The sequence below is a fragment of the Triturus cristatus genome, chromosome 1_2 (assembly GCF_964204655.1).
Source record: "Triturus cristatus chromosome 1_2, aTriCri1.1, whole genome shotgun sequence".
Lineage (NCBI taxonomy): Eukaryota > Metazoa > Chordata > Amphibia > Caudata > Salamandridae > Triturus > Triturus cristatus.
The window spans coordinates 136,675,156-136,692,548 of NC_140580.1; the positions used below are offsets into that span (position 1 = coordinate 136,675,156).

General features: G+C 44.3%; 1 protein-coding gene across 1 annotated transcript in view; it reads right to left on the reverse strand.

Annotated features, from left to right (window-relative positions):
• The window catches only part of TRUB1 (TruB pseudouridine synthase family member 1), a 250,782-nt gene that overhangs the window by 37,336 nt on the left and 196,053 nt on the right, over positions 1-17,393 (reverse strand). Inside the window, exon 5 of the mRNA XM_085603278.1 lies at positions 6,887-6,959. Coding sequence (XP_085459404.1) covers positions 6,887-6,959 — 73 coding nt within the window. The remainder of the gene's footprint in view (positions 1-6,886; positions 6,960-17,393) is intronic.

Consider the following 17,393-nt stretch of genomic DNA (forward strand, 5'->3'; position numbering starts at 1 on the left):
GTCGGATCGGCCAGCGAGTCGCACTTTTATGAAGGGCCAGCAATCCTGCCCAATAGATTATGTGTTTTCCCATGCCTGGTGTTTTGGGCTAATAAAAAAGTTTGAGGCGGTAAAAATGAAAGGCAGCGATCATTTCCCATGGAGGACAGAATTATTTTTATCAAGTCGCAAAAATAGAGAAAGGGTCCTACAAGTATATGTGGAGTATCCTAAACGGCTGTCAAGCAAACCCAGCTGGCGATCCTTTTAGAAGAAATTCCATAGGTTGGTGGATACCCTAAAGATAAAATTTAAATCAAGAAAGTCAGGGACTGGAAGTCACAGAGTCATTAAAAATGTGCATGCTTGGTTTGACAAAGAATGCCATGTAGAAAAAGGCACAAATCAGACAGAAGGAGAGAAGATAAAGGGTAAAGTTTAATGTGGAATTATCTCAGGCCCTCCAGTCATCAAGGATAAAATATAAAACATTAATTAGAAATAAAAAAAAATGTTTAAAGTTAACTGCTGGGCAAACATGTTGGAGGTAATAGAAACTAGAAATGTCAAAGGATTCTGGAAATTGGTCCAAGAAAGTGTGGGCAGAAAAGTAGGATCCCTAGTCTGTATGGTACCTGAAGATGACTGGGTGGGTTACCTGGGAGAAATATATGGGAAATGGTCAATACAAGATGAGGCAAGGACGTTAGTTTGGTCACGGGTGAGGGATGACATAAAAGAATATTTTACTTCTAGCCATGTAAAGAAAATTAGAGCAAGTTTGAACCTTACTCGTGCTGCAGGCCCGGATAATATTCCGGCAGTGATAATAAAAACTAGACCCGAGGGGTGGGCTGAGTTTTTCGCAAAGATGTTCCAAGTGATCTTGGGACAGGGATTGTACCAGAAAGCTGGAAGGGTGCAATTATAAGACCAATTCATAAAAAGGGTGATCTAAAATCACCAAAGAACTATAGGCTAATAAATCTCCTGGATATTGGGGAAAACGTCTTTGCGAAAGCCATTTTGGGTTTACTTAAAGACTGGGCTGAGGAAAATCAAATTATACCCCCGGAACAGGGGGGATTTAAAGCAGGCCACTCCACAATTGATCATTGTTTTGCTCTCTGGTCCATAGCGCGGAAGTCGATCGAACAGCGGGGAAGCTTGTTCTGCTGTTTTGTGGACTTCCGCGCAGCCTTCGATTTGGTGGACCGGGAGCTGTTGTGGGAGACACTAATTAGATATGGTATCTCAAAGGATCTGTTAAGCCTGATACAATTTCTCCATACAAAGAACTGGGCCCAGATAATCTTAGATACAGATGGAAACTTATCTGAGAAGATTGAGATTGGTAACAGGCTGCGGCAGGGATGTGTATTGGCCCCCCTGCGGTTTTCTCTGTTCTTAGCAGATTTGCCGTTGGCTATAGGAACGTAAATGGGGCAAGCCCGAAACAAGATGGTAAGCATATTGCATGCTTGCTCTATGCAGACGATCTTGTGATCATGGATCAAACCAAAATAGGCCTGCAAAGGTAACTAAATATATTTAATGATTATTGCTGCAAGAAAAAACTTGTTGTAAATATGGACAAAACTAAAACCTTGAGCTTTGGCCGGTGGAAAGTTGGGTTTATGTGGTTTTTGGGCGCTGAGAAAGTAGAAACGGTTACAGAATATAGGTATCTGGGAATGTGGCTAGAAAAAAGTTTGAAATGGCATACCCACCTAGATGCGCTAAAATTAAGAACCTCAGCATCGATTAGCGGACTGAAATTATTCAATAAAGTTTATGGTGTGATGTCAGATAAACCAGTTCTAAAAGCTTATTCGGCCATGGTACCCCCGCAAGTTCTGTATGACGCAAAATTGCTATACCTGAGCGGCAAAGAGGGTTGGGATGTTGAGGAATGTAAAAATTAAAAAAACGTATTCACACTTCCTCTGTCGGCAATGGTCCAGGCCGTAAGACTTGAACTGGGACTGACCTCAAGGAGCATTTTAGCTGGTATGGCCCTACTTAGTTTCTGGCAACGCCTAGGAGTAGGTAAGAACTCCAAAATATCACAATGGTGTAAATACAAAATCCAGAATAGCGAATTAAAATGGGCAAGAGAGACTCGAGCTATCATGACGAAGCTGTGTTGTCTGATGAAGGTCAAATTGTGACCCATTACCTACATGATTAATATTGATAAGAAGGTACTTAGGACGCAGGGGAAAGAAATATCGCAGGTACAGAACCAAAACTATCTTTCGAACAAAATCTCAGTACAGTTTGTGACTGCTGCATGGAAAAACAAACAATGCTTCCCCTACATTGACAGATTACCCAATTGTCATTTACGAAGAGAGGTTTTAAGGGTAAGAATTGGGGTGAACCCTTGTTATGTAAATAATGTGGTAAAATGCTCAATGATTGATAAGACGGGAAGTTGTACTTGCACTTTGGGCTCCTCATGTGACCTGTTACATATCTTAATGGATTGCCAGAAGTTTCTTGATATTCGAATTACGTTTTTAAGACCGATATTTAGGAAATATGAGATTAAAAATAGGACACAGACAGTAATTTTGGTGACTGAAATGAGCCATTTACATATTGCCGTTGCCATTGGGAAATTTATGCAAAGAGTGAAGGCATTTTTTATTTCTTTATCAATTCGTTTTTAATACTTACCCTGATATAATTGATGGAGGGTTTTATAATAATGTGTGCTTTAAGAAGCGTTTTAATGTATTTAAAGATGTGTAATATTAGATGTATTTTAACGAATATATGTAATATTTGAGGACCAATGGTCCAATTAAACATGAATTAAAAAAAAAAAAAAAAAACTGCCAGTCTCCTTTGTAATACCCTCCTTTTGACACTTAAAGCAAGTTGTCACCCAGGGCTTGGAAGCATATTTATTTTTACTTTGTTAGGCTTTCCTGGATAGGAACCCAATACACCTTCTTTTTCTGCCCGGAATTTAGGGGATTGCCAGTCTGTGGAGCGTTCCTCAGCCCTCTGGTTTTTCGGACATTCTGCTCCAGCTGTTTTTTAACTGTTTGGTAACCACTTGTCAGCCAACACTGCACATTTTCCCAAATCCCCCTCAGTTAGATCTGGCAGGTATTGCCAAAGTGGGGAAGAGAACTCCTCCAAAAGTAGCTCTCGAACTATTAACTGCTTTAGGGCATGAAAATCTTTAGTCCCCATACTGCACAAGCACTCATTCCAATCACGTAATACTCAGTGAATCCAAGTCTTAAATGATAAACCATCTGTTCGCTTGCTATCCTTAAATATTGGGAAGTACTGCGCTGGCTTTAGCCCACACCTTCTGATCAGAGTTTATTTTATCTGCTCATACACCATTTGCTCAGCCACAAGCATCATTACAAGGACTACTGTCCTTTCTATAAACAACAGACTCATGAATGCTACTGCCTTAAACTCCTCATTCAAAGCCTGAGCCTAACAAGCGATCTCAGGGTTCACAAACTATTCGAAAATGTTCTGTCCCTCCACACACATGTGCAAAAGCTCTTTTGGAACAATGGCAAGAACACTATGAGAATGAAGTGGAATCTCTTTTCCCAATGTAGCCATCTATGCTGCCATTTTAAACGTTTCCTTCTCTAGTGCTATCCTTTCGGTCTCACGTTCCCTCTCATTTTCTTTGTCTCACCTTTCCCTTTCCTGCTCTTTATGCTCCCTTTTCTTTGCCTCATCGGTCTATTCTTCCCATATCGCCCTCCTCCTTTTTTCTTGTCACTGTTGATCTAATCTCAACTTCTTCTCAAACTCCCTGGCTTTCTATTCTTCCTTAGCCTTAGCTTTCTGGAGAGCCAATTGTTTGCTAGACATAATCCTCCTAAGGGAATAATTTGTGGAGTTGGTGTCAACTTAAGTATAGAAATCGATAGCCATGAATGTATTGGCGAATTTCTGGAAAGCAAATTTTGTTAACACACAAGATGTCTTTTGGGGGAAAACTGAACTATGGGGCTAGAAGAGCCCAACTCCACAACATTCTGCTATAGTACCCTCCCTGAATCCATCTCAGGTTCTTCTCTCCAGCTCCTGTAATGGTCTTTTAACGTATCTCACAAGGATCCTCCAATACTTAGCTCTGGGATTCCTCTACCCTCTAGCCATACACAGATCTCACAGTTTGATGTAATGTCAGGGTATCCAGGCCTGCTCCCTTCAGTCTTGTATCCACTATTCTTGTGTAGGCTGTAATGTAATAAAGTTGGACCTACACTTTTGCTATGGAAAATTGCAACTGGCCTCTGTATTATCTCACACCACTCGAGACCAAATGTCAGACTATTCGGAGGGCATGGGGCAGGGGCTACTGAGCCAAAGCCTTGGAGGGTGGAGTTGTTTGCTACTGCCTACTGCCCCAAGACCTGTCCTACTATGGCTCTGGAAACTGGGTCAAGCACAGCCCCATCAGCCCTTGACTCTGGCAGCGATGGCGAGCAGTCACAGGGTTCTCAAGAAGGATAGCATGGGGTTACTTGGACACAGCACTCACCAGCAGCACAATCAATTCAATGAGCAGCCTAGTGCTTCTATTTATAGAAACGTGCCTTATTACACAGAAAGTAGAATAGTCCACTAGACAATCTTGGGGGAATACCAGATTCAGAGGCGTGAGTCTTGGGTGCTTAAAAGTGGGCCTGCTCCCTCTGGATGCTGTAAACCCCTTTCCCCCCTCAGTCTCGGTTTCAGACTCTTCAGGGTTCATGAAGTGGGTTCGAATAAGGTGCAGCACGAGCTCTCCCCCCTCTCTTAGCACACACAGTCTGTAGGGCACGGGGTCCGCTAAAGTCTCTTACCGTGTTTGGTTTGAGCACGACGGTGGCCAATCGGACAGGAGGTCTTCGGTGCCTCAGCTGCCAGGCATAGCGTCACAAATATTCTGAGTAAGGGGGCACATCTGGGCAGTGTAGGGTTCTCTACTCATTACAGGGCAGCGCAGGGTTGGTAGTCTTTTCTTATAGGGGACTGGTCAGGACTGCACAGGACAGACTGGCAGTGCACTGGTCACACCATCCAAATGCTCCGATACACACAAAGGGTGCCACTACCAGGCACTTATCCTGGCTTCAGTTAGGACTATCAATCGTAAACGCAGCTCCTGGTTGCTTGGTTGTGACTTTAGGAATAATGCAAGGAGGCTACCTGACACACTTCGACAGAGTAGGGGCTCCTTCGAATAAAGCTGCACACAGCGGCAACCCCGATCTCGTCCGCAAGGCCTAATGGTTAGTCTCTTATTAGATAGAACCCAACACCAGGGTCATTTACTGTAGTTCCTTCCTCAGCCACCTTCTCCTGCAGGTTTGGCGCTTTCTGTTCTTTCACATGCAGGACTTCTTTGTTCTAAGGACAGGTTCAGCAATTCCCCCTTCAAATCATACTCCAGATGTTGTTCCCTCACCTCTGGGGTACTAGGTGACAGACAGACACCAACCCTTGCTTGTGCATTAGTCCTTTGAGTAGGCTGAGGAGTATCCCTCCTTTGTCCAAGAGAATGTGGAGATAGAACAAAACATGGGTCGTCAGCTCCCAATTTTATATGGTTTTCACAAACGGGGGATGTGGATTCCAGCGCTGCATTCATGTAGCCCGTTTTTCAAGTGTCCCAGCCATGCCATCTCCTGGCCCGGCCTTTATCTCGAGTGATGCTGCTCACGGGAGGGAAGTCTCCAGATAGAGTACACACCACAGAGGTCCAAAAGAGGTCTGAGCAGGCTGCACCATGGCTATTTATGACTCCTTCTGACAGCGATCGGGACGCGACAAAGGTCAGCTCCCTTCAAAGGAACCTTTCATCCCTGGCACCAGACTCAGGACTCCTCGCCCTTCATGCCCACACCGTCCACCGAACAGCACCACAGGAAGACTATTCACAAGCACTCTGGATCAGAAAGGGCCTAAGCAGTGTCTAGGGGAAACCCGTCTCCTCTTTCTTCACTCTAGCGTCTGGTAATCCAGCCTCTTATCTCAGTAATGCCAGTAATACACACCTTCCGCCAGGGGAAAGCAACCCCACCTCCATCTTCTACACATGCCCAGGCCAGGGGCTTCCAAAATGAAGCCCACCTGTCTGTCACTCGATCATTCAGACACACATTTACTGCATATCAGCACACGCTCTGCTCGGGATCTGTGCACTAGTATTCAGGGTTCAGCATAAGCAGAGGAACCTCCAGATAAATGGGCCAGCAGGCTCATGTTCCCACGTTACAGGTAAAAAGCCCAGGTCACTATAATCAGTTACAAACATGGTATGCTGTCACCACTACAGTGCACTCATGAAACCCGTGACAGGGATGTAGTCCTTCTGTCACTGTAAGGGCCCCCCTTATGCGCCTCTCTAGGATTAGGACAAATACAGGCTCTACCTCAGTTAAAAAGCATTCCTAGGCTTTCACGCACACACTAGATTAGTGCGCGTCAAGGCCTTAATCCAAATTTCAAGATCAGATTTTCGCACTTTAGGCATGCAGGGCTGGCAACACGACTGTATATCATGCAGGGGACAGTCCCACCCCAACAGGTGTCATTCCAGCATGGGTTCAAATCTGGGGCAGTAACTGCACACCCACTATTTGCGATTCCTGTGGGTGTAGTAATTAGCAAGTGAATAAATACCACACAATTCCAGGTTTCAGACATCAGAATGGAAAACAGCGTGCAAATAATCGGTTTTCTGCCATTCCAAAGTGCACAAAACTGAAAACTGAATTATAGGCCAGCAAGATTTTTACCAGGTTGTATCGGGAGAAAAACAGTTTGTGCCCAATTGAGGATTAGTGCCTGTTTATGTGTAAGGGAAATCAAACGCAAGTTATCACACTCTGTAACAAAAATGAATGCATAAAATCCAAGCTATGCTTACATTGGTGGAACCTGCATTATGTCACCGACAAACTTTGAGAGGACGCCTTCCATGTCTGACCTGGTGATGTGATCTGGAAACGAAACATGTAAGAGACTCATGAGCTTGCATGATAACACTAAGTGCAAGAAAAAGGCATGCATGTTTCCTTTTTCCATTTCCCTTGCAAATCGACAACACCATCTGCATTTGGATTCATTCTGAGATTAGAGTTGCATTCACCCCGTCAAAGTGGGGTGAATGCGTGTGCCAGTAGAGAACAATTTTGACTGAAATCATTCCGTTTTAGAGGGATCAATGTTCTTTCGGTGTGTGTTCCATGTGTGATCGATCTACTGCCCCACGGTGCTTTCGACATGCTTTTCACTGGTCCTCTGAGGGCCTTCCTTGTGGTATTTGCAGTTCAGTTCAGGTTTATTTGCATTAAAAGCAGTCTTTACAAGGGGGAGTTGTAATAGTTTTGGGATTAAAGAACCAGCTATGTATGGACACAGTCATTAATATTAAGCACTAATTTGCTGATGTACAAGAACAACTATGAAAAACACCCAATACAATTTGGTTTAAAAAAATAAATAAAAGCAGTCTTCACAAAATACAAATGGCGCTGAATAGGTTTCATATACAATACTTGTTTTGCACAGCAGTAATGAACAAATTGAAAAGAAAATGCGATATAAAAGGTATAAAACATCCCAGTTAGAATTCATTGCTCCTGTGAGTTCTTTCTATGTCGGTGATTTTCCCCTATGTGCTCTGTGCAGTATTTACACATGTTTTGCATAGTATGTATTTATCATAGTGTGCTAGCCACATAGTATTCACAGATTCCTTGTGAACTTTCCACATGGCATGCACAGGTTACCCGTGCCCTCCATGTGGTGCTGTATCCACCATTCTTTGTACTTGTTACACTCATGTCTGCTTTCTACATGAGAATTAAATCTGGGGTCCCTGTTTGCCCAAACAAGCATTGGCATAGCCAATAGGTCTGGCCTTTTGGACCTTATAAGTGTTTCGCCAGAGCTATTGGCTTTGACCATGTGTTTAAGCTATGTTGGGGGACTTGCTTTAAGGGACTTTTGGTGTGTAGGAGGGTGGGGAGTTAAGGAGGGGCAATCACGTTCGTAGATAAATGAGACGTAGAAGATAAACAGGATACCGGAAATCCGTTCTAAAAAAAAAACAAAATGGGCTGTCAGTAGGGAACGGGATGTGCCTCTTTTAAGGGAATGTGGCAGACCTCGGCGCCCATTAGAAGCTGCCCAGTCATCCATGTTTGGCCCCAAAAAATGTATAATGGGGATGTATTGTTATCGCGCAGCGGAATTCCTTGATCCTGTAATACTACATGGAATGGTCAGCAGTTACCACCTGCTAAAAGCATGGCTTGCATTGCGGGTTTAGATGTGGAAATAGGCGCTATTAATATTGATTTTGTAATGTTAGTTCCAAATGCACATGACTGTATGAGGTATTACCTCGGTTTCTGTAGTGTAGCACGGCGTTGGGATTTGCAAGAACGAGAATAAAAGTTAGAATATGGGTTGCCCGAGCCCTAGGGGTAGCAAAAAGAAATCTAGCTAGAGCATGGGGAAAGACAGACCCTCCAACGATACGACAATGGAAGACAGACCTAGATTGGTGCAAGAATCGAAACAATTAATAGATAAAGGACGAGGCTGCCCCAAAAAGTGGGAAAAAGTGTGCGAACCGTGGAAATTCTCTAGGGGCATTTGAAGCACTGGCTCAGGGTATGAATACTCTCTGTGACTGGGGAGGAAGGTAGAAGGGTTCCGCAAATCTTACCTTGAGGCAAGCTTACACTAGAAATTGGTAAAGAAATATTCAAAATGCATACTGCTTACAGATTACCACAAACGGCCTTGTTTTTAGGGCTCTGTGTTCCTGAAACTGAAAACTATGTACCTATGTTTTTACAATCCACATGTAATGATGCAAACGTTAAATAAAAGTAGTTTTTAAAAAAAGAATAAAAGTGAGAGTAAAAGAGAAGAGAGTAAAAGAGAAGAGAGAAAAGGAAAGAGAACAAAAAAATGAGATGCAGGGTGAAAGATGAGATTGTATGAAAGCTTAACTTTATGTACTATGCAAAAAACAGTTATAATTAAGTAGCGGAGATATGTGTCTTATATTTAGCACATTGGGTGTGTGTCTATAGTGAAAGGTGGTCTCACTTATTTAAATGGCTAAGGCATATGACACAATCCATAGACGTTGAATTTTTTTTTTTTTTTAAACCAGCCGCCTTCGATTCAGCAACTGATGTCGAGGCATGAGTAACACAACAATTCTCGACAGTGGATATGACACTTAGGTAGCACTTCAGGATGCTCTGACTCATCCTCTGACTAATCCTTTATGGGTTTCAGAGTAGCGTGCTACTCGCCATTAAAGCGTTTCAACACCCCATCAGGGTTACCAGCGCTATATAAATACAAACCTCTTTCCCTTTGCTATCCCACCGCCTACCCTTCTCTATCCAAATAACTTAATAACATATCCACCACTCAGATTACTTCATTCTCCACTATACTAATTTTCAACACTAATCCTTTATGGGTTCCGGGGTAGCATCCTACTCGCCGGAAAAGTGCTTCAACACCCATCAGGCGTAATAGGAGCTACATGAATGCAAACCTTTTATCCCTCCGCTACCCTTCTCACTCCAAATAACTGACTACTATCCAACACTCAAATTACGTTCATATTTCACCATACTAATTCAGCACTAATCCTTTATGTGTTTCCGGAGTAGCATGCTTCAACACCCCATCAGGGGTAACAAGCGCTATATAAATACAAACCTTTTTTTTTTTTTTTTTCTTTCCTCTTCTATCCTTCTGCTATTCTTTCCGAATCCAAATAACTGACTAACGTATCCACCACTTAAAATTTACTTGCATGTTTCACTATACTAGTTCAACACCAATCCTCTATGGGTCCCGGAGTAGTGTGCTACTCTCCGAAAAAGCGCTTTGACGCCTCGTCAGGGGTAACAAGCGCTATATAAATACAAACCTTTTTTTTTTCCCTCTGCTATCCTTCTGCTATTCTTTCCGAATCCAAATAACTGACTAACCTATCCACCACTTAAAATTTACTTGCATGTTTCACTATACTTGTTCAACACCAATCCTCTATGGGTCCCGGAGTAGTGTGCTACTCGCTGAAAAAGCGCTTCAACGTCTCATCAGGGGTAATAAGCGCTATATAAATGCAATTACAATACAATACAGAAGCACGTAGTGGTAACTTTACTGTCAATTTTCATCACTTTTTACAAAAAATAGTTTCTACAGATATAGAAGACAATTTCACTGAATGCGACCTACGTACAGGTGGTCTGCTGCTCCCTAAATTGACAAATTTTAAAGCACAAATGCTGATGAGAAGCAACAGACAGGTCTCTAACTTTGTAACACAAAAATTGCTTTTACCTAGTGTAAAGAATACTTTTGTATGGGGGCTAATGGCTGTACCTAAACTCAGCAGGTTGAATGGGACCCGGGGGGACCGCGGCGCGAGCCGGGTGTCCCCCTGGGAAGGTTCGCGCGATGGTACAGACCACGCAGCGAATCACGTGTTAGGTAGGGGGCGGGGCTTAGGTTTTCACCGTTGGGAAGGCGTTTAGGCGGGAAACGAGCGCTGAGGCAGGGAGACGGTCGTTTTTTGTGCCGTTTTTTGCCTCATTATTTATTTAATTTGTATTTAACTAAAGAAGCTGGTCATGGCTGACGACCCAGCTGTTCAGAATGCGCTCCGTGTTCTGTATGAGGCAGGCCGGGTGGACTTACTGGCCCCTGGTGTTCCTGACTTAATGTCTTCAGCTGTGAGGCGCCCGAAGAGAGTGGCGGCGAAAGGTGTGAGCGACGCAGTGGCAGCTTGTCTTCCTGTCAAAGGACGTGTGCAGGAGATGGCCACCAGAGGTGAACTCGCCCCTTTTTCAGCTAAGGATCCACGCGGCAGGCCTGCTCGTTTGAGCTCCCATTCCCGGCTCCTGACAGCGTGCTGCGCTTCTGCACCAGCAGTCACGGTGAGGGAGTCCGGGGAGGTCTCTGTGACTCGGGTGGGACGAGCCCGTCGTCGAGTCAGCGCCAGGGGAGGCGCGGTTTCTAGAAGCCTGCCTGCATCATCACGCAGAGGTATAGGTGGGAAGGGGAGGGGAATGTCTAGTGAGGGTGCTGACATTATGTTTATTGAGTCCCCTTCTCCTGCAAAACGGGCGTCTTTGAGGGGCGCAGAGTATTTTTTGAACAGACGCGGTTACTTTTCTGGGCATAATATTGACATTGCTCCTCCTGTTTTGTCATTGGGACGCTCTGCAGCTTTGGTGGACTATCCTAGCGATAGTGGTGGGGAGGAGGAGGTTTGTCTAGACAGGTCATCTTTTTCTATCCCTTCTGAGGCTTGTGGGGGACGCCTAGCGAAGGGAACTTATTTCGGTAAGCGTTTTTCAGTTTCTGGGGTGTCCCCTTTACCTAGGGGCCCCCCTGGGTCCAAAGGTGTGCATGCTCTCACATCAGCAGTTGGCTTGGAGCAAGTTACTCCTTCTTATCTCCCTTTGGGTGAAGATGTGTCAGAGAATGTGGCTACGGTGGTACAGAGGTCATCGGAAGATGCTGGGCCTTTACAAGAAGATACTGTTATTAACTCTTCAGACATTGTCTCCATTTTCCCGGCTTCTCGCCCCCCTCCTTGTCACCCGCAGGTGGATTTTGATTCTCCTTTTGGTCCTCAACGTGGTCAATGGATTTGGGTTGAGCATGCTGTTCCGGACTCTTCGGAGGCGGATGCTTGTAATCATGTCTCTGGTCATGGTAAGTTATCGCATTCTGGCACGAGCGGCGAGGAGGCGGTAGGTTATTCAGTCCAGCAGGCAGCTCAAGTTTTTCCTCGAAAAGCAATTCAGAAACAGGTTTCGCCTTTTGGTAACGTGCCATTTTCGTCAAGCGGATCAGGTGCGGATCTTAATATAGCGGCCGGGCTCTCTAATCGGAGGCCTGTGACCAATTGGGAGTTTTACGATGGTGGGGTGGGTGATGGCGAAATGCCAAGTACAAGCAAGGATGTTTGTGAATCTTCAGAGGTGCAGGGTATTCAAGGTCTGGGTTATTTTGATGGTACTGAAGATGTTTTTCCAGAAAAGGATCGTGGGGGTAATGATTGTTGTTCCGAACATGTTCCTTTCGTGCCTTCAACGGGTGCGGGGGCAACCAATTCTGCTAGTGTCTTACAGAAGTCAAGTGCGGATTTCACGTCGGACCAAGAGCGGCATCGCGATTATCAGCGTCGTGATGATCCTCGGGAATTTCAGAAGCGTGCTGCACAACTAACGTCAGGTAAGCCTCATTGGTGGGCTGCTTGGTCACAACCTTGGGTAGGCAAAATTTTGCCGGGCTCGGTGGGGGTGGACGAGTCAAATACATCTAAGGTGTTGGGGGTTGGTTTTGGTGGGGATACAAGGGACAAGGCTTTTCGAACATCTAATTCAGGTAATGCGGATAGATCCAGCAAAAGGTCTTCGTTGGGTAGTGGGGTTGCTGAGGTTGGTCCTGCTGGTTCAAGTCAGGTGAAGGCTACTGCTGGGACTCGGCAAAAGCTTCCTTATATGGGTCTTGCCATGCCATTAGGCATACATATGTCAGTTAACACCAAGAATAAGATTTGGCTTCATGAATTTGTCGATATTTTTAAACTCCTTCATAGGGATATTCAAGCCAGAGAGGGGTCCAAGGAGGAGGAGTGGGAACTTTCTAGGCGGCCCAGGGTCCCAAAGTCTATAGAAAATTGGACTGCAGCTTTTTTGATATATGCTAGCGTGTATTGTGAGAGGTATCCGGACAGGGCTATTTCATTGTTTAAATACATGGACACCATTCGTAAGGCACATTTGCAGTTTGGGGGCTATGCATGGCTTAATTATGATGAAGAATTTAGGGCGAGGATCAGTATGTTTAAAGATAAACCGTGGGGTGAAGTAGATCAAGAGCTTTGGCTGCAGTGGATGTCCTCTGCTCAGCCGGTTGCGTCAACGCACACTGCAAGTGGTCTGCCGATTATATATCGGCCCTTTCTGCCTCGCCCCGCTCCAGTTGGGGCGGGGGTTACAGGAAGGGGTCACTTGCCGATGCCAGGGGCCTGCTGGAATTTTAACCGGGGCTCATGCACTAGGCAATTCTGTAGGTTCAAACACGAGTGCTCCCAATGTGGCGGTAGACATGCCATCACCCAATGCTTCGCTAAACAGCCTCAAGGGGGTTCAGGGAGTTTTCCAAGGGGTGGAGGGGGATTCCCTCAACTTATGTAAAAGGGCTCATACCCCAATTAATCTGATGCGTTTGCTGCCTTGATTGGAAGTTTATCCCGATTATGAAGCTGCGTCCAAACTGTTTTGGGGTTTTAAAGAAGGTTTTCGCATTGGCTACCAAGGGCCTCGTGATCACCGTTGGGCTGACAATCTAAAATCTGCTAAGGAACTGCCTCAAGTGGTGCAACGGAAATTGGAGGCTGAAATTCAAGCTGGTTGTGTAGCTGGGCCTTTTATTCAATGCCCCTTGGAGAATTTGATAATATCTCCGTTGGGGGTAGTCCCTAAAAAACGGGTTGGTGAGTTCAGAATGATTTTACACCTGTCATGGCCGGAAGGCCAATCTATTAACGATTTCATTTCCCCTGAGGATTCCAATGTCTCTTATGCGTCCGTGGATGACGCTTTGAGATTGGTACGGGAGGTAGGGGTTGGTGCAGAATTAGCAAAATGTGATATTCAATCGGCCTTCCGTTTACTCCCTATCCATCCATCGGATTTTGAATTGCTAGGTATGTTTTTTAATGGAGCTTTTTACGTTGACAAAGTACTTCCTATGGGGTGCTCAGTGTCTTGTGCCTGGTTTGAAACGTTTAGCACGTTCCTACAATGGTGTTTTTCGTTGAGGAGTGGCCACACACATGTCTGTCATTACTTGGACGATTTTATGTTCATTGGCGATGCACAACTAAAACAATGTCTTAAAGGTCTCGAATTCTTTCAGGACTTGGCTGAGGAGTTTGGTGTTCCGCTGGCTCCTGAAAAAACGGAAGGTCCTTGCACTAAGCTCGTATTTTTGGGCATAGAGATAGACACGGTAACTATGATGGCTAGTTTGCCAACTGCAAAGGTAGAAGAGATCAGGTCTTTTCTTTTGGAGGTTCTTGGTAAGGATAAGATTGAGCTTCGGCAAGTCCAACGGCTTTTGGGCGATCTGAATTTTGCTTGTCGGGTTGTTAGGGCAGGCAGGACTTTTTGCAGAAGTTTGGGTTTTGCGATGTCCGGAGCCTATCTTCCTCACCACAGAATTCGTCTTACCAAAGCCATCAAGGAAGATCTTCGGGTGTGGTTAACCTTTTTGTCAGATTTCAATGGAGTTTCTTTATATTTTCTTGGTGACAATACTATTTGGCAGATACAGATTTTTTCGGATGCCTCTGGAGCACACGGTTTTGGTCTTTTTTGGGAGGGCGTTGGTGTGCGGAGACATGGCCACGCCATTGGTTATCACAAGGGCGCAGTATTGCTTTCCTTGAGTTGTTTCCATTAATTGTGGCCCTGATGGTTTGGGGTGTGGAATTCAGTAACAGATGTGTAATGTTCCACATTGATAACATGGCTGTGGTTCAGCTCATAAATAATCAGAAGGCCAAAGATCTAAGGGTGTTGAGGCTTTTGCGTTTGTTCATGTTACTCAGCTTAAAATGCAATATTGTTTTTCGTGCAAAGCACATTCCAGGTGTCAATAATTCAATTGCAGACGCCTTGTCTCGTTCTAATTGGCAGAAATTCCGCAACTTGGCGCCTGGTGCAGACACCTACAAAACTCCAATCCCGCAAGACATCTGGGTGCTGGGGGAATGAGAATCATCGATTTGGTCGAGAAATCGATAGCCCCTGCTACTAGACGCACTTATCTGCAGGCTTGGTCTGAATTTTTAACTTTTATGAGATCACACTGTTTTGAAGGTCCTTTATTGGATTCCAAGTTTTGTATGTTACAGTTTGTTTTATCTTTAGTCAATAAAGGTTTATCACACACAACCATTTCTGGCAAATTGGCTGGGATTTCTTTTTATGGTCAGCTATGGTGGGGTCAAGATTTAGTTGGGGATGTTTTGTTGCGGCGGATGCTCAAAGGTTTGAGCAGGGAGCGGACACAGTCCGGGCCTTTACGAGAACCTATTACTTTTGGATTGTTACAGCAGTTACTAGTTCAATTGCCTTTTTGTTGTTATGACCTTTGGGAAGTGTCGCGCTTTCGTCTATGTATGATTTGGTTGTTTTTTGGTGCCTTTCGGGTTTCAGAATTATTGGGGCTGCGAGGACAAATGGGGATTCGGTCCAGTGAAATTGATTTTCAACGTGGGGTGTCAATCAAGTTATTTATGAAAAAGTCTAAAACTGACCAGTTGGGTAAAGGTGTTTGGGTTAAGTTGAGTGGGAGTGGGGTTCAAGGATGTTGTCCTATTTGGGAATGGGATTCATTTGTAGGTTCCCGTGATTTCATACATGGGCCCATATTTTTGCATCAAGATGGGTCAAAAATTACTGATGCTCATTTATTGGCTGTTTTACGCAAATCCTTGAAGAGGATTGGGAGGGACCCCTTACTTTTTGGGACTCACTCATTTAGGATCGGGGCAGCTACGGAAGCGGCTAAATTGGGCTGGGACTGGGAGGACATTAAGAGGATTGGTAGGTGGAAGTCTGCATGTTGTTCTCGTTATGTCAGACTATGATGGCTTATCCGTTTGCTTTGATACAGGCTAATTTTTACTTTTCTACCTAGGTCGTGCCATCAATTCTTTTTCCTCAAAAATGCGTACTTGGATCATAGGTCATTCCTTCGTCAAGTGGTCTGCTGTTTTTGCTGAACGTCAGATCTACGGCAGGTCGCTCGGACTTCCTAGCAAAGGCCACGAAGTTCTATGGAAGGGTAATGGTGGGATGAGGTGGAGCAAGTTGTTTTCTACGCTATCTGAATTATCAACTGATAGAGGTTTTCCAGACTTAATCATACATTTAGGTGAGAATGATCTTGTACCTTTATCTGGGTTATCACTCTGGAAACAAATGCAATTGGATCTAGCAGTCATCAAGAACAATTGGGTGGGTACGTCTCTGGTGTGGACCGAATTTATTTATAGACAACAGTGGAGGGGGGCCCGCAATTATTCAGCCATGGAAAAAGCTCGCAAAAAATTAAACCGTGCGATGAAGATTTTTTGCAATGCAATGGGTATTCAGGTTTTGTCTCATGATAACATTACCAGTGTCGAGTATCATCTTTTTCAGGAGGATGGGGTTCATTTATCCCAGTTAGGTCAAGCCTACTATATGATGGAATTACGGGATTTGCTGGCGGGTTTTTGGAATGAGAATCTTTGGTGTGATCATCTTTTAAAGTAGAGTATGTTGTTTTTTTTTTTTGAGCAATTTTGTTTTTGGGGGTGAGCCAGGAAAACTCTTTGGGTTTTCCTGGGTGGCGGTTTTTTGAGGGTTTGGATAGTCTGGAGCGGGCTTATCCTTCCCTCTGGGGCGGGGGGAGGGTGGAGGAAAAGCTGGACAGGTAAACCAAAATGGTCAAAAAGGAAATGATGCCATTGGGGCAGTACATGGGGTAATTTATGGTAAATTTTGGTTGGGGTATTTTTGGAATTGTTTGTGGCAAAAATGTTTGGGAAGCAATTTGATAATATTTACATTGTCTCAATAAGTGGTTCTTAGTTACCTGTCCTAATAAAGTGACCTTTTTTGCTAAGTCAAAATTTGGTGTGGTCTGTCTTATTGCGCGATGGGACCCGGGGGGACCGCGGCGCGAGCCGGGTGTCCCCCTGGGAAGGTTCGCGCGATGGTACAGACCACGCAGCGAATCACGTGTTAGGTAGGGGGCGGGGCTTAGGTTTTCACCGTTGGGAAGGCGTTTAGGCGGGAAACGAGCGCTGAGGCAGGGAGACGGTCGTTTTTTGTGACCCTCCCTCCCACCCTCTTTTTTCTGTAAAAAAAAAAAATATATATATATATATTTTAATAAAAAAAAAAAATATACTAAAAAAAAAAAATATACTAAAAAAAAAAAATATATATATATATATATATATAATATATTGATGAATTTTTTGATCTTAAGTCACGTTTAGGACAGGTGACATTTTGTTTCATTTCATGTGTTTTTCTTTCATGCGGTTTTTTGAGGGTTTGGATAGTCTGGAGCGGGCTTATCCTTCCCTCTGGGGCGGGGGGAGGGTGGAGGAAAAGCTGGACAGGTAAACCAAAATGGTCAAAAAGGAAATGATGCCATTGGGGCAGTACATGGGGTAATTTATGGTAAATTTTGGTTGGGGTATTTTTGGAATTGTTTGTGGCAAAAATGTTTGGGAAGCAATTTGATAATATTTACATTGTCTCAATAAGTGGTTCTTAGTTACCTGTCCTAATAAAGTGACCTTTTTT